We start from the raw sequence: 23,122 nt of genomic DNA on the forward strand, positions 1-23,122 counted from the left end.
TCATGTTACAGGGGCCTAACACAGTTCTGTTTTTTTATTATGGCCTGGGCAGCCACTACCTAAAGGACATCCGGTTATTTCATTGGTCTTGAGTTGTCACAGGACAAATGTATTTAGGCACACTAAGTACAGTAGCCTAAAACCTTTTCTCTTACTTTCTTTGATGGTTACGGCGTATTTTTCTTTACTGTTGGTCCTGCGGTTTCCCCTCTCACCCTCCCCCACCCCCACCTTCCTTTTCCCTGCACAGCAGTATCTCAGGTGACCTGGCTGTGGGGTCACTGCCAGCCACAGTGCAGGCGTCGGCTTGGGCCGGGTGCCTGCATGTTTCCTAGGCCCAAGTAGTGTTGGCCCCTTCATAGCCTGCATCTCCTCCCCCTCCTGCCGGACGTCTGGGGCTACCCTGAGGCTGGCGGGCTCTGTCCTACTTCTTGAGGGATGCCTATGCCTGGTTTGGGGGCCTACCTGGACTCGGGTGGCGCGGAGCGTGCCAAAATTTGAGAGCCAACAACCATGTTTCCGTAGCCGTGGCGGCTATTTTCCCAGAGTTATCGAGCAGCATTCCAGCTACTGGAGGTGGCGAGTCCTCTCTGGGGGTCCCTCTCTCTCCCTCTCTCCCTACTAGCCTTTCCTGGGGGTGATTCTTCTGGACTTTGGCCTTTGTCGGTGTCCCCTTCTTGTTGATGTGTGCCTAGCTGGTGGGGCTGGTCCCATGGAGTCTCAGGAGCATGCTGCCCCTCCAGGGCCCTCTCTGGAGGTTCCAGGTCCCTCTGTTTCCTTAGACGCATTGTGAGCTGTCCCGGAGTCATTCATATCCAATGTAAGGCCGCAAAAGTGAGGAAGAAGCGTCCCGTGCCATCACCCTCTTCCTCGGATGATTTTAGCTAGATTCCGCTGCCGCGGGCTCCGCATTTCCTGATGACGCATCCCCTGATGACGCATCCCCTGATTCCTTGGATGAGAATGACCAGTCTTCTGCCTCTGTAGCCACACAGGAAAAGACATTGGTAGCAGCACCTTTCAATTCTGTGCGTGAAATGGTAAAAATTGGACTCTATGGGGGCGTCTGATATAGTGCCTGTCCCCTATGGTGCACACAAGCCGGTTTGGGCTGTTAAGGTTTTTCCTTACCCTGCAGAATTATGACAAATTTGTCTACAAGGATTGGAGTCAGCTGACGCGTCTTTGTGCTCTTTGCAGTGCGTTACCCTTTTGGGGAGGCCCTGCTGCAGAAGTGGATCAGCTGGTGGTGGATCCTCCCATCTCCAGGCTTAACAAGGCCATCTCCCTCTTTTAAGCATCCTGCAGACCACAGGGCGGAGGCCCGTTCTATTTGCATCGGATCAGCACTTAGGCCGGCGTTGGCTACGGCCTTGGTATCCCACACACTGGCGGAATGGGCCAGAGCTCTACGGCAAGCCTTAACTTCTAGTCAGATGCCCCAAGCTTATGTGGAGCTGACGGACCCTTTATGCAGCTTCACTTCTCTCTTAACTGTCTGTCTCAGTTGTGGAGCTCCAGCGGGTCCTTTGGCTCAAGTGTTGACCTCCAAAAAGGCCCTGGAGGACCTGCCCTTCAGGGTGATCGTCCTTTTTTGGTGCTACACTGGATGACATGATCAGAAACCTTTTATAGTGGTGTACCTTCCTCCCTCAGGCCAAGAAAGGGCAGGAACCTCATCTGAAGTCTGGGCCAGCATTCACGGCACATAAGCGCATTTTTGTGTTCCCACGGTTCCATAGCCAATGGCCCCAGATCATTCAAGGATCTCGCTGGTGGCACCAAGGGCCACTGGCCCCAAAAGCCCTCCAAGCCTGCGGATAATTCCCCTTTAGCATGAAGTTTTGCCCCCACAACTTCCAGGGTAGGGTAGGTGAGTTTGCAAGTTTCTGGGCCCATGGACCTCTGTCATTCACAACAAGTGGGTCCAAGAAATCACTCTCTGGTTCCTTTCATCCGAACAGATTTGTTTCCCTCCAATATGCAGCTTTTGCCAGGGTGTCTACAGGCCCTGTATGGGGCTGTGCAGGACCTGCTTCTCCAGAGTGATCGTCCCGGTGCCTAACTTGGAGCAGTTTACAGGCTTTTATCTCCAGCTGTTCACAGTTCCCAAGGTGGACAGGGTTTGCTTGATTCTGGACCTCAAAGCCCTGAATGCCTTGGTGCGGGTTCACAAGTTCAAGATGGAATCTATTTGCTCAGTGGTAGCCTCCCCCTGCCAAGGACATTTCCTGGCCTCCTTAGACAACAAGACCGCTTACCTGCACATCCGCATTTGCAAGGGGCATCAGTGCTTCCTTCGCTTTTTCATTGGGGATGCACCAATTTGTGGCATTGCTCGTCTCTACTAGACAGTGTGTAGATCACCATGCATTCTCTACAGGATTTTGGATGGATTCTGAACCTCAGGAAATTGGTGTTGACCCCATGCAAGCGCCTGGATTATCTGGGGCTGATCCTTTATTTATTTGGAGCAGGCCAAGGTGTTCCCTCCTTTTAGAAAAATTTTTGAAGCTCCAATCAGTGGTCCGGCAACTCTTGGCTTACAGGCGGCCCTCCCTGATTTAGTTTTGTATGCAGGTGTTAGGCATGATGGTGGCTACTTTAACCGCCTCCTGCCCGCCATATAGTACAGTGACGGGCGCAAGGTGGTTCTCTCATTCTGGGAGGACGTCATATGACGTCCTCCCATTCTAACCGCGCATGCGCAGCTCCGGGAGTGCGCGGCGATCACGCTGACAGCTCCTGAGGAGAGTAGAGCTGGTAATCGGCATTCCTCGAAGGGGACGTGTGTACACAGATCATCAGAGCACTGATGATCAGTGTGCCCTGATGATCTGTGTAGCCCCAGCAGTGCTACCTGTCAGTGTCAATCAGTGCCAGCTGTCAGTGCCCATCCATGCCACCTGCCAGTGTCCATCCATGCCACCTGCCAGTGTCCATCAGTGCCACATCGGTGCCCATCTGAGCTGCCTTTCAGTGTCACCCGTCAGTGCCACCTATCAGTGCCCGTCAGTGCTGCCTATCAGTGCCGCCTAACAGTACCATATGAGTGCTGCCTTTCAATGCCCATCAGTGATGCCTATCAGTGCCACCTATCAGTGTCCATTAGTGCAGCCTATCAGTACTCATCACTACAGCCTCCTTAGCACACATAAGTGAAGGAGAAAAATCACTTATTTACAAATTTGTATAACAAAAACTAAGAAAAAACAGTTTTTTTCCAAACTTTTCAGTGGTTTTTGGTTTAAGAAAAAATAAAAAACCCAGAGGTGATTAAATACCACCAAAATAAAGCTCTAAAAAATTATAAAAATTTCATATGGGTACAGTTTTGCATGACCACGCAATTGTCATTCAAAGTGTGACAGCGCTGAAAGTTGGAAATTGGCCTGGGCAGGAAGGAGGTATACGTGCCCTGTAGGCTAGTGGTTAAAAGCGGTTCCGTTTGCCCAGTTTCATACGAGAACACTGCAGAGGGCAATCCTATCCAGATGGAACAGGGCTTCCGCCTCCTTGGGCATTCCGATTTTACCTGGAGTGGTTGACTAAGGCCTCCCTTCTTTGGCAGATGAGGTCTACAGAATGGAAAGTCCTTCCTCCCTATTCACTGGTCCGTGGTCATGACGGATGCCAGCCTGTCGGGCTGGGGAGGAGTCCTGGGATTGGACTTGGCTCGGGGTCGCTGGACTCCGGAGGAAACTCGCTTGCCCATCAATGTCCTGGAACTTTGAGCAATCAGGTTGGATGGATCACCTGACAGGTCTGCCAACCAGGATTCAGTCACTGCGGTGGCGTATGTCCGTTATCAGGGGGGCAACGAAAAGTGCAGCAGCGGTGCTGGAGGCATCTCACATTTTGCGATGGGCGGAGAGGTTTGTTTTGGCTCTGTCCCCATCGTACACATTCCAGGCATTGAAAACTGGCAATCGGATTTTCTCAGCCGTCCGATGATGGATCAGTGCGAGTGGCCCGTACATCCAGAGGTGTTCCATAACTCTGCCTTCGCTGCCTCTTTTTTGCAACTATTTCCCTTTTGGATTTGGCAGACAATTGTGCAGGCGTATTCTATCAATGGGCAGGAACCTCCCTATCCTTTTACAGCACACTTCACTAGGGCAGTTGGTCCCTCCTAGTTGTTCCCACATCCGGTATCTGTTTCTCAGGTTTGCAAACTAGCAACTTGGTCTTCTGTACGTGTTTACTAAGTTCTATAAAGTTGGCATCTTCCGATGCTAGTTTTGGCCGCAAAGTGTTGCAGGCAGCTGTTTAGGGTTCCTGGGCACCCCTTTAGGGTCTTTCGGAGTGTTTGGCATGTTGCGCTGGGCTTTTTCTCCATTGATTTGGTTTGTCCACCCTTCATTATGACACTGCTTGGGGACATCCCTGCTTGGTCATGGATAAAGAAGACGACACTGTGTCTGTTAACGATCGGAAGTGAAAACGGGATTTGTGTTTGTGGTTTTTTTTTTTTTTTTTTTTGTTTTTACTCACCGTAACATCCTTTTATTGGCAAATATACCACCCAACCCTCTACGGAGATTAATCCTTTGACACTGCTTGTGACTAACTGACAGCTGGTCCGCTGCTGCACATAGTGGTCTGATCTTCTGGCTTCTACATCACTACTCTGTAGGAGGGAGGAACAGCACACAGTGGGGGACCAAGAATCAAAAACTTAGAATTCTGCAGAATATTCTCTTCACTATTGATTTTTTTTTTTTTTTAACATGGGCAGACAGAATTGTAAAGTGTTATTTTGGTGAACGAGTGAGTTTATTACTACTGTTATTGGAATAACTTAGTTTAGTGTACCCGTTATTGGCCCCATTTGCCTGGTCGTTTCATAATGTTTTCTTTTTACTCTGAGTGATTTTATTATAATGTTTTCCTTTTTACTCTGAGTGATTTTATTAACACTTTTGTTTGTTTTAGAAGTTTAACTTGCTGACCCTTTCGTGAAAGGTTTGATGCATTTGAAGTGCACTTGGCAGTTATCTATGAGATGCTCTAATTTCAAGCAACCTTGGCGTGATAAGTAGTTGAGTAATAATTGGTGTGGACAGCCCCAAAGGTTAACGTTTAAAAATAAGCCATCCCTTCCTGTAATGTTACCAAGAAGTCTGCTGAAGCCACACAGCTTGAAACCTGGTTTGTGATACTAGACACTTGCTGGTTAAAACTCCAAGTTGGATGTATGCTCACAGATATAAAATGCAAGTTGTATTCTTACAAGTTTGGACAGGTGGTCAGTTTACTACTGCAACAAACACAGATATCCCAAAAACCTTCTGAAATTTGAATAAACGTGTCTATTTATTTCAATGATTTTTATCTGATGTTGACGATCGACTAAAATGTACTTGTTTCTCCCATTTTAGTAACAAATTTCAGTTCTTGCAGTTGGAAATCTGACCCACCCCCTTCCACCCGCCTTATTTTAATCTTGGCCCATCACTGTGATGGGCAGATTCACTGACTGATAATGAAGTGTGGGAAGAGAGAGAGAGCTGGTCTTATCTGCATTATGAGCATTTTGTAATTCAAGCTACAAGGGTGGTCTGTAAGCTGTGTCAAATTACATGAAGTTAGGTGCTTGCTTTTGTTTACAGCCTGTGTTTTTTTTTTTTTTTTTTTTTTTTAATGATGAAATTCATAGTGTCAAATAATTAAGCCCATAATAGGAGTCCCAACATTGATGCTTGCATATACATGTTATTTTAAGGGGAAGCAAATTCATGTCATCATGTCTTGTATAGAGTTTTCTGAAGCAAATATTTTCGTAAATTTGTGGCAAACGTTTTTCCTTGGCCTGCTCGCACCTCTGGCTGAAAACACTGCTGCTAATTATGAGGAAGTGGCTTAGATTTGGGGTTTACGTACACTTTTTAATATTCTGTCTCTGTGCAGAGCTCAGCTTAACACCATTCAGGGGGCACTTACTGCATTTCCAAACTGTGACCTTACTATTTTAGTATGTTGTACCATAATGTTTAGTAATAGCCCTTTCATTAAACTAAACATTTTGGTTGGATGAATTGATCTGTCAAGTGAAGCTTATAATGCTTTCATATCCTTTATTTACAGCTTCTACGAGAATTGAAACATCCAAATGTCATTTCTCTACAAAAAGTATTTCTCTCCCATGCGGACAGGAAGGTCTATCTTCTATTTGATTTTGCGGAGCATGACCTATGGGTAAGATCGTTTTTATCCTTTCACCTTTTTCTATTTATTTTTTTCCCCAAATTTTATTTTACTGTTTTGCTTCCACCAATTCACTTATAAGCTGTGTACCCAACAAAACTAATAAGCTAGTAGTCCTATTGCATGGTTAGCAAAATCACCATATTTTCTTACATACTCACATCTGGTGGTTCAGCCATCAAAATGACATCCACTCTGCATTGTCAGTGACAGACCTTTTGGTTAAGAAATCTTTACAGTGTGTTTACAATGCTTATTGCAGAAGCCCTGATATGAGATTCCAATACTGTGAGTTTTTCTTTGTGATATTCTTTCTTCTCTACACATTTTGCTACTCCTGCCTGAAATTTGGTGCTCGCTCCATATACTGTGAACAATCTGGAACACAAACAGGCAGCAGGAGCATGTGGCATCCAGAGGAAATCTGTGGAGAGGCATTTATGGCCATGTAATGTCATATTGTGACTGCGGGTATACCTATGCTAGGTATGCTATCACTATTCTACCCAGAACAAAATTAATCAGTTTTGATGACACTTTTCCTTTAAAAACACACAAGTCGTTTTGTTGCAAATATTCAATTTTTCTTGTTGCACTTGAGAATTGGAATGCTCATACACAGCTTAAATTCTCACAGAGAATGACCTGATTACTGATCCTGCCTGTCCCCACCCAAAATATATACTGAAGGCACTTACTTTAGTAGTCTTGGCTGACATGGAATGTCTTTTTTTCTTTTCTTTTTTTTCTGTTCAGTGATGGCAATGGTCACTTGATGACCACAGACTTCCCAACATTTTGTAGTGTCTCCTGCTATAGATTTAAATCTATCACTGCTAAAATTGATCTCATCACTTTCGTCACTCGTAGACCTAGATCTGTTTTTGACCATGCTATTGCTATTCCACATTTGGCATCTGATGGCAGTCTTGCCTAAAATGACTGCATACCTGTGTTCTTTCTTGCCCCTTGTCATCTGGAAAAGTACGAATGTCAGAATGTTTGGACTCTGGCTTGGCAAGTTGTGCTGGGTGAAGAATGCCAGTACTTAAATATGTATGTCTAAGAATGAGCAGCAGCTTGTACCCTGTAACTACAGTAGAAGCAAGCTCATGGTTTGCATATTTTGCCTTAAGCAGTCCTACAGCACAAAATGTACTCCCCAGTGTTGAGTTTCTGTATGCTTCTCACTATAGAGAAAAGTTTGGAAATCATATTACTGCAATGCAGGAAAGCGGTTTGCTTGTGGCCACACTCCCTGATCTTGTCTCCTGCTGATTTTGTGCAGTCAGTTTGAACAGGATGATACCATATCTGGCTTGTGCCAACAGGTTAAAAGCTGATTTATATGCAGTTTAGAGACTTGAAACTCGTGTGTTTCAGTATAAAGGGGTTTGCTTTAGAGGGAAGCTTCATATAAAAGTGAAAATGTGGTTTTGAAAACCAAGCATTGTGAAATAAGATTAGTATAAGTCACCTTTAGTAAAAACATTCATACAAATTACCAGTGGAACCTGAAATAGGTGAAGTTGTATGGAATTCTCCACTTTTACTTCATTTTTAAAGCATAACTTACCTGCCCTCTAGTGATGACTCTGAAAACCTCACAGGTTCTCGTGCTGGCATTTCCATCTTTCCCCTGGTCTTCTTCCAGGTCCAGAGTCTTCAACCATTTTGAATGGCTAGCTGGGAAAGATGCAATTCCCATGCACAGGAGTTAAATTGTCATGGCACCAAGATATGCTGAGACTGCCCACTGAGCTGCACATACACATCATGGTTTACATTTAGGTTGCTTGTACATGGGGCATCTAGCTCCTGTGAGTGCAGTCCTGGCATTTTAGTGTGCCCAGGAGGTACAGGTGCAGTGTCCAGAGTCTATGGCAAGTTAAAATTTGCTGCGGCTGGACTGGGCTCAACGCGTTATCGAATGGTACTCACATTTTAGGACCCTATGTTTTCAAGAATGAATAGCTAGAACACAAGTATTCTGCACTCCAGATGGCTGGAACATAGGTATTCTGCACTTCAGACATTGGTCTCTGAACTTATAGGGTCTTACCACCTGGTACAGCGTTCAGCTTGCCATAGACTTTGACAGACTGCAGGCAGTGGGACTGGATGCTGCACCTCTGCCTCCTAAGAACACTGAACTCTCAGGATTGCACACACAGGAACTAGATGCCCGGTGTCCAAAGGGCCTTTTGAAAAGAGAAGCTGACATACAGAAGAGTTTTTATTGCAAGAGAAATATACACAGTCTCTTCTGCAATAAAAGCTTGCCAACAGTGTTTTTTTGTTTTTTAAATTTGGCCTATATTTCTGTTTTAAAGAATGGATAATTACATTATTATTTTTACTGGCCAGGATTCCAGCATTAATTTCTTTACTAAGTGCTTGTGTGTACTGAGCCATTCAGCTAAACATGCTTTTATTAGTACCTCAGATTTACATTTTCACCCCATTCTGATGCTAGTGTTTATAGGGTCTTGCATATGTAATATAAATATTTAATGCATAGAACCTGTTATTACAGGTGTCTCTAACATACTTTGATTAAACCGAATCCCATTCTTTTTGCTGTTAAAAGAAAAAAAAATCCAGTTAATGCCTACATCTTTCCTAATCTGGTTTCTGTTTTATTCATTGAAAAGAACATGTTTTTGGCTCTTTTCATTGGCTATTTCCATCCATTTGTTTTGCTTTGCTCTGGATAAACATCCCAGATAAAGATAGTGGAATAGGCGCATAGACAGAACTCAATGGACCCAGCTCCCCTTTCAGCCAAGTATACTGAAGCCCTGTGTTACCATATCAAATGCAGTGTCCAGGCTTCCGGCCCTGGCTGAGATTCTTAGCAAAGGCATTTTGAAAGTTTACTTCTAAGCCGGCAGTGTTCCAGCGTCTAGCCTTTCATTAGCCTGACTACAACTAAAATGCATTCACATTGCTGGCACAGGCTGTTAAATGCATTCTTTTGTGTGCCTGCATTATCAGGTGTCCAATTCAAGTACTCTGCCTCTCAGCAACTCTTCTCTTTCTCTCTTCCTGTTATGGAAGATTAGAAAGAAAGATAGAGACATGTGTGGGATCTTAGAAGGTCTGTGGTGGGATCAAGCCCCTACAAAGTATTTTTTCCCTCCTGAAACCCCTAGAGACCTTCATAAAGGACTAACCACTCAGAAGACCTAGTTAAAGTAGCAAGGGTAAAAAAAAACGAAGAAAAAGTAATTGGTGTTTTCAGTAAAAGCACAGTTCTTGTTGCTCATAGCAACCTGCCTGATCTGGTTTTCATTTCAATTCTTTTTTTTTTTTTTTGGACTTTAAGCAGTACAAAAAACAAAATTGCAAAATTCCGTAACAGAGGGATCAGCAGTAATAACATTACCTGAGCTCTGCGTAAAATATTGAGAATCATCAAGGTGAAGGGTATCCCAAGCAAGGGGTCTGGTTATGCCATGGTATCACTATTCAACAACTCAACAAACATCTCCAAAATCCCCCCCCCCCCCCAACGGGATGTGAGACCAAAGGCAACCATCTTGCGGCCGTGGATACCCCCACACTGATCCTGCTTTTCTTTCCCCAATGCAGCAACGGAAACATGAAAGGGAGAATGTTTGGGTATAGTGGTACAGTTTTTATCTTCAAACACATTTATTTGTTTATTTATATTATAGAGTCTTTAACTTTGCATTTTCATGAACACTTTTTGGCAAGTTTATAATGCTCTCCACGAGCAGAGAAACCTCCTTGGTAATTATAATTACATATTTCACTGTTTAAAAGACAAATTCACCTTGTCCTTGCCTGTTTGCTGCATTCACTTTTATTTCTGAGTCTATATTCCTTTATGGCTGGGGTCACAATGAGTACTGGCCCAGCCATAGAAATGAATGGAAAGTGCATCATACACATGCTGTAGGAATTGGACTTTTCCTATACTTATTTATTTATTTTTTATCCTGCGGGAAGAGCACAGTGCACATTGGAAAGCACAAAGGTTATATTTCTTTATAAATGGACTCCGAAGATTCACTGAGACTATCCAGAACTAGGGCTTTCTGACACTTTTCTAGAACTTTAGCCCACTGATCCCTTTTTTTTTTTCTCCCCTTTTCATAGTTATAAAGAATATTGGCTGCAGAGCATTCACATTAAAGCTAAGATACACTGATCAAAAATAATGCTCGCTAAAGATTTAGAAGGGGAAAAAAAACCTCAACTTTGACTTTTTTGCTGATTTCGCAGTTGCTTTTTGAAATTTAAAGGCTTTAAATATTTTGAAGATTGTAAACAAATAAAAATCAGGGTGCAAAGGTCAATCAATCAGCATGACTTTATTTCATAAACAAATAGCACACTTACATGAAGGATGACTGTGATCAGCAGAAAGGCACAGAGAGGAAACCATATGTGTATACTGGATGTCCCATCCAAACACAGGATCAATAAGCCTCTGTTGTATAAAGCCAGACCTGCCAGCTGGATGGAAACAGGCGGCTTGCACAGCTGTCCTACCTGCACCTGATGTCGCAGGCATGAGTGGAAGTGAATGGGCAGCAGTATGTTTCAGGGGCCCTGCCCCCTTTGTCAGGCTAACAAATATAATATGTAAATATTTTGTCATAAAAACTGTAGGCCTTGTAAGTCTGTGATCAGCTTAAAGATGTAGGCTAGGTTCACACTACTGCGATCGATTTTGTTTGATCATGTAGTCAGATTTGGTTGAGTTTTGATTGCAGTTTGCATATTCTATGGGGCCAAAAATTGTGCTGGAATCACAGCAAATGAGTACAGGTGCCTTTTCCCTACATCGCTCCATGCTGAGTTGCCTTGATGTGAATGGGCAGCATTGAAAACAATGTAATTTCCATTCTTATGTTTAATTTTGGCTTCATTATGTTTAGCCGCTTGTTGACCATGCTATAGCTGAATGACTGCTACAGCGTTGTTGTCCAGTTCTGGGAATGCGTCATATGACGTCCTCCCAGAACCATGTCCCCAGAGGCACACCCAATGCTTTTTGTGATTTGCTGTGTCCTTTGAGCACAGCTGATCACATGACATGATAAACGGCCAATCACGGCAACCTTTTCTCACGCGATAAGCTGTGTGCAATCACAGGAGATCACCTTTCAAAAACACTTGCTGGTTATCAGTAGTACTTTCCTCATGATGTCAGTGTGAGGAAAGTGCTGCCGATAACCGGCAAATAAAAAACTGATTATCATTGCTGCCCGTCTGTGTCCATCAGTGCCCTTCAGTGCTGCCTATCAGTTCACCCTCATCAGTGCCTCCTCATCAATGCCCACCAGTTTCACCCCATATCCGTGCAGCCAAGGTGTAGATGGAAGGCAATGGGTATGAATGTCGGCTTCCGAAGTCTCCAGCAATGCTGGTCTGAATCTCACACTGGAAGTGACATCAGATGGACTGCAAACAAAGCTGCGGATGTTCAGTGCAGCAAGACTGGATGTCCAGAGCTAATCGAGGAGGGGGAAGAGTAGTTGCCATGATGATGCGTTTCGCACAGTAGTGCTTTATCAAAGTCAGAAGGCAACTGCAGGGGACCGAAATTTAAAGGGCTGTACTTGGAAATAGGTGGACGAGCATAGAGGATTAAAATGGAGGATCTTAAAGGCAGATTGTGCCTTTTTAAGATCCTCGTTAGGCAAGTGGTTAAATTCACTACCCCAGAACAAGTAGGCAGTATTTTCATAAGGTCAGCAATGACCACCTTCTGCATAGCGATTTCAGTAGCGGTTTAAATGGTGTTGGTAAGTTTCATAAACTGGCATTTATTATATGCATTTAAGAAGTAAGCTTGTCATACAAAATTGTTTTGTAATCCAAAAAAATTATCCAACGCTTGAAAGCACCTGTAACATAAAAATACATGAAGATAGCAATTTAAGAGGCTTCATCAGACTTTGTGTAGTTGCAGCCCTCCATTCCCTTCCTACCACTTATAGGATGTATTAATAGCAGCAGTCCTTCAGAATTCTTGCTCATTTGGCTTTTTTTCTCCTGAGTGCAGTGCATCTCAACAGTGCCTGCTTGTTTAATCACTTTGACCTGTTAGTCAACCGTGTGTGTAAGCTGTCCTCTCCTGTTCGGCTGTGTCTGTTTCAACTGTAGAATGCCACCTACTGGCTGGCAACGGTAAACGTGAAATGCAATCTTTTTATATATATCTCATTAAAATAATTTTTAACTTGCTGAACCTGCATAGAAATTAAACAAAAAAAAAAGTGAAATTGTAGACCATATGTAGACTATACTACGGGTACTCAATGTTTTAAAAACATTTTATCTTTGTAGGATTTAGGTACAGAAAATACATTATACTTGTATAAAGCGTGTGTCCAGAATATTTAAACTGTGAAGTTGTCCTGGGACTAAGCCCAGTGCTACGCTAGAGAGACAATATGAACCTATTAATTCTTTATCTATGATCAGCATTCAGTGTTTCTATTTCTGCTGCTAGGAAAATAAATCTTGGGTTATACAGAGTGCTCATTATGCATGTTTGTTTTCTTTCCTCCAAACACCAGCGTAGATTGTCTCGGTTTCCTTTCCATTTTTTCCTATTGCCCTACAGCCCTGACTTTTTTTTTTTTTTTTTTATTGAATGAAATTTCCAGGAATAAAGGGAGGTTTCACAATTGAATAGAAATGACCTTTTCCCTTGTCTCTTCTCACTGCCAAATGTGTTTTTGCTTCTTTCAGCACATAATCAAATTTCACAGAGCTTCTAAAGCCAACAAGAAACCAGTGCAGTTACCTCGGGGAATGGTGAAGTCACTACTGTATCAGATCTTAGATGGCATTCACTACCTGCATGCCAACTGGGTGTTACATAGAGATTTGGTAAGTTGATCAGTGGCTGGACATTGCTAACATGCCTTTTTTTTTTTTTTTTTTTTTTTTTTTTTTTTTTCTTCCCTTTAAGGTATGTAGACACTTGCATATTTTACAAAAAAAAGTGTTCATTTGTCTCTTCGCAAAATACTTACAAGGCTCTTTCCTTCAAAATCATATCTTGCATCAGTAAAATGAATAAAGAACACTTTGACTCACATACATTAGTGTAACTACATGTGAAGAAATAAGAGTTATAAAGGCATGATTAAAAAATTTCTTTTCTTTGACAGCATGGACTAGCAGAGAGAAAATAGGTGTCTGTCGGTGTATTAAAATAAAGCTTTGGATATATTCAATCCCTGAATAATTGTTTAATATTCAAATCTGTTTGTATTATTTAAAAGGTAGCTCCAGGCAGCTAGAACAAAATATGGAAAGAGGTATTCATGCCATCCAAAACTCAATAGAAAAATCTGACATTTTACTGCATTTACCTTTTAAAGGATAAGTTCACCTTTAAAATAAATAAATAAATGTACATCTTCATCACATTCTCATTCTTCTTGCATGTAAAAAAAAGTGAATTTTTTTTGTATTTTTATTGGGAGCCTGTAAAGCATTATACCCACATTCAGCAGATCACGGGTGCAATGCAGGGCTTTTGCCAACTGTCAGTGCAGCTGTCTGCCCGTACCTCATACGAACAGGCAGTTACACAATGACAGGAACAATCAATAAATTACCTAGAGTTTTCTGCACTCTGGTAGTTAATTGAGGACTACAAGCCATCCACTGCAAAGGCTGAAGGTATTTGCTGTTATCCATTCACAGAGCTCTGTGAATGAATGATGTGGCCGGGTAGGCTGAGCCCCGCATGTCCACGTCCTCTTCTTTTTTTTCTTTTTTTTTTTTTTTTTTAAATTTGACAGCTGGCACGGGGAGATGGTTCCTAGGGGTCTGTGTGTGTGTGTGGGTGGTGGCTGGAGTGCGGGGCAGCTGCAGCAGTAACATGTTACACCCTGAATATGGGTGTAACATGTTATAAAAGATGAACTTATCTTAATCTGAATTGCAAGCACAGCACTCACAAACTACCCCACACAGATTAATTAAGAGGGTGGTGGGAATATATTCTCTAAAAATCTAGGACACAGCACAACAATTGTTTCAATCACCAGTCTCTGTAAATCTTTTAAAGCAGGACTGAATCTGTGAGAAACACCTAAAGTAAGGAAGGGTTATAACCCCTGTAAATGTTTTATTTTTTCTCCCCATTAAGCAGATATTTCCCTTCACTTCCTGTCTCATAGCCGCAACTGTATGTGAGAGGAAATCCATCTAAAGTTAGGGAAATCCCTGGTGTCTCTGTTGGAAGATTTTCTCTCTGTTCCTTTTCTGCTGACCAGTCAACATTTAGGCCTTTCTTTCTTTTTAGGTAATAAGTGAACAGGACAAATAGAGATGGCAAACTAACTGGGACACAGAAAGCAATAAAAACCCTGACCGGTATTCTAAATACCTCTCCACAAAAAAAAAAAAAAAAGATTTGACTTCAGTTATATATTTGGCAGCACTGCTAATTTGTAGTTGCAGTAGGTTTATTGATCTATTCAGCAGTAGGCTCTTCAACATGCACATTTATAGCAAGGAAGGTAGGGCAACAACAATCCAGAGAAATGGCCAAACATAAGAGATCAACACAACAACATAACTCGAACTAGAGCTCCCTCTAGTGTTACAGAGCAGTTGGCCCAGTGCTGTCCCATTGGGACGGGGAGAGCGGACTCAGCCCCCTGTAAACTGACTTCAGTTTGCTCAGGGATACTACCAGTGGTGTTCAAAACTTTAAGGAAGGTGAGCTTTAGATGCCGTAGGGGATGGCCTTGCAATGAACTTGCTGCTTTTCCTTTCACGATAGACCCTTACTTTTTCCTCTGCATCATTTATTATACAAGAACTTTATTGAATCAATCTCTGATAAGTTTCTTGGTTTCCGCTTTTATTTTTGCTTTTTCCCTTGTAATGTTACATTTTTTGAATTTACAAACCAAGGATAGGCAGGAAATGCGGAGATGAAGAAATAATCTGTGTAAAGAACAGCTTCTGTACACTTCTGGAATACAGTGCAATAAATTTAGTGTTAATCCACAATGAACCTTCAAATATTTGGGCAAAATAGAGGGTTCAAGTACATGCATAAGAATCTAGAGGACTTGGAATACATGTCCTCGAAATCGGAATCTACTGCGCAATATTGACTTTGGATGCTTAAGTGTGGCACGATATCTTTGCTTTAAACATTTGGAGAGTTCAGTGTAAGGTTTGGCAGGGCTGCCTATGTTACATTTGTTTTGCATTACTCTTGAACCATAATGAACTATTCTAAAAATGTGCCCTGGCTTTCTTAGGGTTAGTTTGATGAGCATATGAAGTGTATCTGTCATCCTATGCAATGGAGGCGGTAATGTTCTGATTGAGACCCCTATTGAACCTTTTGGTTTATTATAGAGCTCGTTAATTCCCTTTGAGAAAACCGTAAAATTACAAAGAACTATTCCAACACAGGCGTTCTGGAAGAAAACTTAATGATTGTAGATGTTACTGTTCATCCTGGAATTTAAGGAACTAGCATGTATTTTTTATGGAAAGCTTATATTGCATAGTGTAAGTGCATGTTGGGAGGGAGGGGGAACTTCTGGTGATCTGTTTGTTTGGATTGGCCAACCCATATGTTCATCATAATTTTTATTTTTTTCCCCTTCAGCCAGTGGGTTAAACAAAAAAAATCATATTCTCTCATTTCAATGTGGATGGGGGAATCCTCCATTTTTGTTCTGACAGTGGGGAGCCATCCCCTCTGTCAAAATACACTGATCAGTGCTGCTGACTGTAACCTGAGGCACTGATCGATCAGGCAAAACCCAGACAAGCTGGTTGTACATAAGTTGATCGACTTCTGTACAACAAGGGTGCATATACATGGATCGAAATACAGCTGGTCCTTGCAGAACATGCCAAAATTTGATTCTCATATGGCCGACTTTATTACCTTGTACCTTGTGTGTTTTATTGCATTCATCTACACTAGTAGATATGCCTAATTGGGGGCTCAATTAATCAGAGTTTTCAGGGTCACTCCATATTGCAGGAAAGTAAATGGCTCAATAACCACTTCAACAGTCAGTGTTGATGGAGAGTATATCTCCTGCAGAGCGATTGTGTTCTGGCGGCAGGGAGCCTTCCCTGCCGGCAGAACACAATGATTACTGTTAGTGGCTATAGCCACTGACAGTAATCGCATGCAAAAAATCCGACAGGCTGGTTGTATTGAAGTTGATAGATGGATCAATTTCATTATAATGACTCTTCCCATAGATTGATCAGATCTCGTCCAGTTCCTGCTGAAAAAGCCAAGATTCGATCCATTTATGGCTAACTTAAGACCAAATGGACAGTCCTTCTGAAACACACTTTGATAAATTTGTTAGTTTGCTTGCTGCATGAATTTATCAACCATATATGAAAACCATCCATCACTTACTGTAGTTTCGTCACAAAGGAGTGCCAGCTTGGTGTGTGTGTGTCCCACTTAGACATACACAATCTTTGACTCCCCACTGTAAGACACAGTATGATCCCTTTTATGCATCTTGCAACACTGCGGTAACATGAAGCACTGTGGTATAGTTCTATTGCCTTGATCAAGATCTCTGCAAGCACCCTTTGTTTATTGAGTGAAGACCACCCAGCTGCAAACTTGTCAGATCTTTCTTTAATTTCCGCATAGCTACAGATTGCGCTTTTATACAAATAAAAGATGGGCAAGCTAAAGATTTAAACACACTGGAAGTACAGACTCTGATTAGAAAGTTACTGGAGTCTAGGCAGTTTCTTTTATAAGCATTTTCCATAGTTCCTTATCCAGAGGTGCTATATTTTGGATTCATGACTCTGTTTGCCATGGTTTTAATGTCTCAAAGTTTTCATAATCAAACCATGTTAAATGAATATAATCACTAGCTGGGGACCCTAAACATTTACTGTAGGTCCCTGTTTTGGGTCTCGAGACACATGTTGTGCATCTAGACCTTACTAAAGAGTAGTCTAATAAGGGTTATAAATTGCATGAACAGATCTGAACTTGTGTGCGGCAATGGACAGAGGAAGAGGGAGGATGTGACACTGAAAGGATTATCAGGGCACTTATTTCATCATAGATGGGGAGAATTAATGAGGATTTTGTCAGACAAAGGCAAGGTGCACAGTATCTGAGGGCATGGCAAACCTGACGCCTGCTATATTTAGAGTGAAAATCCTGGACTTCCAATTAGCTGCAGCTCTGTCAGTGTTTGAGGGCTTTCAGCTGTCTCCTGTTATCATTTTAATGGTGCAGTCTATTTTTCTGCTGTTTTTATTAACATTATTAGGGCTATATTTTAAATGCTAGTTAATGGTGTTCTTGCTGTGAGTATATTTTAAGCTCATTAAATCTTAATGTCTTAAAGGGTCACCGTTATCTTTAATTGTTCTTAAATCCTTAATTTCTTTTTCTTATATTTGTGTTTCTGTTGTAGGCTTTTTTTTTTTTAATTGAAAGGGCATTTAAGTATCCCTAAAGAACCTAAGCAGTATAGATAGTGGATGCTAGCCCTCAAAGGAACACAAGTGGCAATACAACCTGACAGATTCTAAGGGCTCGTTTACCCTTGCAGTTGACGGGGTGGTAAATGTGTTTGTTCCTCCAAACTCCCCCTTCCCCTGGATGGAGTTGTACACATGCTAAAACTACATCTTGGCAAAAGGTGTGGAGGCCGCTAAATAATCCAGCGGATTTGCTGGGGATATCCCAATATTGAAGCAGACCCAGTATACAGAAGAAGGGATTTTTCAAATAACCACCAGCAAAATATAGATGTGACACTTTTCTCCAAATCAACATAAATGCAAAAATGATAGTTTATAACAAACATAAAATTTTTTTTTTTTTAATACAATAAAATTAAAGATACAGAATGTGGACAGACATAAGCTATTCCAAATGTTAATCTATGCGTTTCACTGGTATTCTGCTTCTTCAGAATGAGAAATTTGTTTGGGACAGGATAACAAGTAGGAAAATCCATATAGTATGTGGTTGACTGTGGAGAAGCATCAGGGACACCGAAAGAGGAGAAAAAAAATGCCCTTAAATAATACATTTGAAAATTTGAATTAACCCTCAAAGTTGCTATATTTTTACAATTTCTGTTTTTGTTAGGCATTCCAAAGACTGTGCGTGGTTGCAGGAAATAAATTTGCACGATTCCTCCAACACAAACACTGCTGACAAGGGAATCCCTCCTGCCGAGCTATTCTTTTCCTGGTGGAAGCCATCCCCACAAGGAGAAGACAGTGCTTACCGCTAGAGGCTATAGCAGCCGCTAGCATTAATCACGAGTAAATCTGGCAGGCTGGTTGTACCCAAGTTGAAAGATCAACCTGGTACATTCAACCTGCCCATACACTGTTCGAATCCCAGCCAGTTTCTGCTGAACCGGCCGAGATTCGAACCATCTATGGCTGGCCTAAGACTGTTCCAGTTGTGACTTCTTGCAGGATGCAGTCTTTGCCTTTCATCTTTTTGCCTCAGTGTTTGCTTTCCTGAGATTGTTAGCATAAATGAGTTTCACCTGGTAACTCACAAATCTTCTGGAAGAGTACCTTTTATTTCCCCTAATTTGTTTGTGCCCATTGTGCATGTTTTTTTTTTTTTTTTTTTTTTTTAAGTCCAAATCATTTCTCATTGTGGAAGATTCCTGGAAACCGTTTTTCAAGCAAGCTTGTTTTTGTACGTCATTTGGTTTTTCCCACTAACGCGGTCAGCGACCATAATAAACCTTCAGTGGTTTGATGCTTTGCTAGCATTGCTGCTTTTGTCTGCTTAGTTCAGAAACCTTGGCTTGCATGCTTGTGTTTACAGCTAAGGGAATTCTTGCATAATGAAGACTGGCATGCTCTGGTCATCATTGCTGATCTGTATCTGGTGAGTCCGTATTTTCTTGATGAATTCCTAGAAGGTCAGAACATGATAGAGTGGTGGGACCTCCAGTGTCCGCATATGAAGCACATTAGAAGAACCAATAGGGAACTGTGGTCAGTTTTTATTTGGTGTGCATGTAACATGGATTTCCCTGATGTAGGTGTTCATTTTATTTAGTCTGCACACAATTGTTTCTGTTGAGTCATTTGGAATTGCTTTCCAGACTCTAGCATATAACACATGCCCTGGAGATTGTTGTATAGAGGTTAAAGAGTGCATTGTATTGGCTTGATATTTTCCCTAGACTGACCTTGAGAATTTGCTATATCAGTGGATATCTGCTAGCTAAATGTAGACTACGTTCCCAAGCTAACAATTATAGTTTATTTAAAGAAGGACTTCAGATGGAAGTAAAAAAAAAAATATATACCGGTATATATTATTTTTTTTTTTACTTAAAAATGCAGAGATTTTAAATGGTGGCCTGTTACTGCTGATAATTTTTTTTTTTCTTTTCAGTCTCGGTTTAAACCTGCTGAAATGTCAAATCAGGCCGGTGGCAAGATCAACCTATTATATTTCTGAAATAACAGCAGGCAAAATAGTAGGGATGATTGGCATAAAGTCAGATTTGTAGCCTTCCCCCATTTCCAGTTGAAATAGCATATCTGAGGGGCACTATCAGTAAGATGTTTCTCAGTGTCTGAGATCAGGCATGTGTCAGGCCTTCACAGATCAGTCACAAGCCAAGCATGTGTCAAATATAGTTGAGGCTCAAAAGATAACTGCAGTCTAATGCCTAAAAAACACATGTTTTTTTTTTTTTTTCTTCAACCCACCCGGCTGATCTGAAAAAAAAAAAAACACTCAAAGGTCATCGTATGAACTATGCAATGTTAGTGCGGCTATCTTTCCTGCTCGGCTATGAGTGCTGATTGGATGCTGGTTTTCCAGCATGCTCGTTCAACAGAAGCCAGTCGTGAGAGCGGCTTCTGTCGGGCGGAAAGCTGTACACATGGGCTGAAAAAAAAAATAAAAAAATTATATATATATATATATATATATATATATATATATATATATATATATATATATATATATATATATATAAAAATAAAAAATTTTAAACTCTACTACCTCCTTTGTTTTGTAAAGTTACTCTGTGGTTTATGCACTAAAGGTGATCTCAGAGCATGAATCGAATTATCATCCAAACTTCCCTCTCACAGCACTTTATTTTACCGTGTTCCTTTATTGAGAAATAGCTTTTGTTTGCTCCCTTGTGCAATACCTGCAGGGGCAGCTATCAGGAGAAGGGAATGAAGGGATTGCCTGAGTGCTAGTTCTTATTGATGTAGGCACCCATTCCCCTCCTGAACTACATTTCCCAAGAGCCCTTTCTCCTTACACTGTGCATGGTCTGGGGTTTTGTGGTGGTTTTTTTTTTTTTGAGAAAAACCGCATTGTTTTTTTTAGGATGGATATATGCATGTGGAAAAAAACACCGAGGGATGTAGGTCTGAAAACAAACACTGCTTAGGATTTTATTGCAGCAGAGGCAGCACTGTCAGCATCTTTATACAGTAATTTTGAAGCACACTGAATTTTTGCAGATTGAGTATTTTTCTGTAATTTCAGCCTAGAGGTATAAATCATGGGAAATGTGCATTTATTGCAAAAATGTACTGAATGTTTGTTAAATATTTTGCAAACTTGCACTTTCAAAATATCCACCAGAAGGTAGCATCCCACTTTATCTAGATGGCCACGAATTGTATTAAACAGTTTTAACAAAGATCTGAAGCTTTAGACTTACAGTACATCGAGTTTAAAGTGAGTTGCAGGTAAAATAGAAATTCTTTATGCTGTATGCCTAGGAGGGGGTTTCATGAAGTAAAATGGAGATGCCTCTAATCTGCCCCTGTCCTTTTTTGTAAGCCATGTTACCCATGTCTTTATTGTTTACTGAGCTGGACAGACTGAATTTCAGCTGTAAATATACAATGGCTCACCTACAGATTAATTTAATTGTTATGCAGCAGTTTCAGAATTCATGGTGCATGGCCCTGTAGGACTAATGGCAGGTAAAACCCAGAAGATAGGTTAGGAGATATCCCCTCTCTGTTGAAGGGGATGAGTGTAGAAGTGCTCTCAGGAGTCTGTTATATAGTTCAAAGTAAGGTTTCCATATACAAACAATTGGCTTTTTTTCTTTTTAATAAACCCCTTTTTTTCATCCGTTGTGGCATTTTAGTGGTGTTGGTCTTCAGCCTTTTGTCAGCCACTTCTTGTCTATATGTATGCACTCAATGGTTGGGTGGCCTTCTGGTGACCACAGTGGACAACTATTTTCTGATTTCTTGGAAATTCACACTTAAGTTTGCTTCTTGTAATGTGCTTGCTTCCTTTTTAATTCAGTTTTCCAGAAACTGTTTTTGTAAAGTTGGATTTTATATGCACGTAAAATGATATACATTCCCCACATGTTCCAAACAGCTTGCCCTTTATTTAAACCCACGTTCCCCCGATTAAATTTCCCATAATGTAGCTTTCCAGTAATGTGTGTGAGGCTGAGACGTCTTCTACTAACAGCTGCAATCGTATTTGACTACCCTGTGCAATGCGGTTGGTTTCTCTTGGCAGTACTATGACAGCACATTATACCAAGAGCAAGTGACGTATATGTAGAAGTATTGCATACAGCTCTGTCACAGTCGTTAAAAGACCGCTTTAAAAAGAGGAGCTGCTGAAATCACTAAATACAGCCAATTAAAACTTATTTTTCTTGTAATAGGAGATTAGTAAATGTGTTAATGTATACAGAAAAAAAAAAAATAACCATGCTTTTAAAACCCCCATAATGAAAAGCAGAGTTTTTTTTTTACTGAGGAGTAAATTGTTTTCTCGCTTTATTTCTATCTCTATGTATAGTAAGGTCCATATATATTTGGACACAGGCACAGTTTTTTAGTTTTTTTTTTTTTTTTTTTTTTTTTTCTTCAGGTATTTACCAAAACCTATTCAAGCTATATTTATATAAATGAATATGGGCTGAAAGTGCGCACACTCTCAGGTTTAATTTGAGGGTATGTACATCCAATTTGGAATAAGGGTTTAGGAATTACAGCTCGTAGCCTCCCTGGCGGTATTCCCGAGTGTAGCTTAGGGTAAAGTTTCAGTACCACAAGCGGTAACCCCAAGCTACACTCGGGCTTACCATGCGGCGCTGCTCTGGGATCTGCTCTTCTCTTACCTTGTCCTGCACTCCCGCGATGTCCCTCCTGCACTCTGCCCTGTAATGTCCTCCAGGAGATGCCGGCATCTGTCTTCTGTTTTCCGTCCCCTGCGACGTCGGGATGTACGGGGACGGAATGGCGGGAAATTTAAAAATAACAAAAAGTGACATTCACTAAAATCACATAGTATAACATTACTGTATCAAACCATTTCACGTACATTTTGTCCCTAGTGCTTTGTACTGCGCCCTGCTTGCATTATTACTGTTCTTTCTGCCTGGAAACTGAGAAACGTCCATGGCGTCCAAAAAGCGTCCCTTTAGGTCAAAAGCGGTTTTAGACCAGCTAGAGAACAGCGATAGTAAATTAGAACTACTTGCAGAATTGAGTGATGATTCGTGGGGAAATTCGTCGTCAGACACTGAAAACGATTTTACGATTTTGCGACTTTGCTCAGTGATGTGCGAACGTGGCGCTATATTTCAAATTTCACTGTTTTTGGTTTGATTATATTATTGAAATAAATTTATTATTGTTATATTATTTTTTATGATTATTAATTTATAATTTATGATTTCGGGTTTCAAATTTTAACATACCCGGGATGTTTACTAGACTCTCAGATTTCAGTGAGTTATTCCTAAAAATTGCAGGCCTACAATAAAAAAAAATCATATTTCAATGCAAAAAAATGTACCGCTTTGAGCACAGAAATATGGACATAATCAGACCGCTAGGGAGGTTAAGAGTTGCCATCCCCCCTTTTTTTAAGGGACCAAAAGTAATTGGATAA

General features: G+C 41.3%; 1 protein-coding gene across 2 annotated transcripts in view; it reads left to right on the forward strand.

The window, feature by feature from the left end:
- Nucleotides 1–23,122, forward strand: part of CDK8 (cyclin dependent kinase 8) — a 115,235-nt gene that overhangs the window by 47,871 nt on the left and 44,242 nt on the right. For both annotated transcript variants that reach the window (XM_089685821.1, XM_089685822.1), the window contains exons 3-4: nt 6,088–6,198; nt 12,940–13,080. In XM_089685821.1, coding sequence (XP_089541947.1) covers nt 6,088–6,198; nt 12,940–13,080 — 252 coding nt within the window. The remainder of the gene's footprint in view (nt 1–6,087; nt 6,199–12,939; nt 13,081–23,122) is intronic.

This window comes from Staurois parvus, unplaced genomic scaffold (genome assembly GCF_062004578.1).
Source record: "Staurois parvus isolate SC_StPar_1 unplaced genomic scaffold, SC_StPar_1.0 ptg000387l, whole genome shotgun sequence".
In the NCBI taxonomy this organism is placed as follows: Eukaryota; Metazoa; Chordata; class Amphibia; order Anura; family Ranidae; genus Staurois; species Staurois parvus.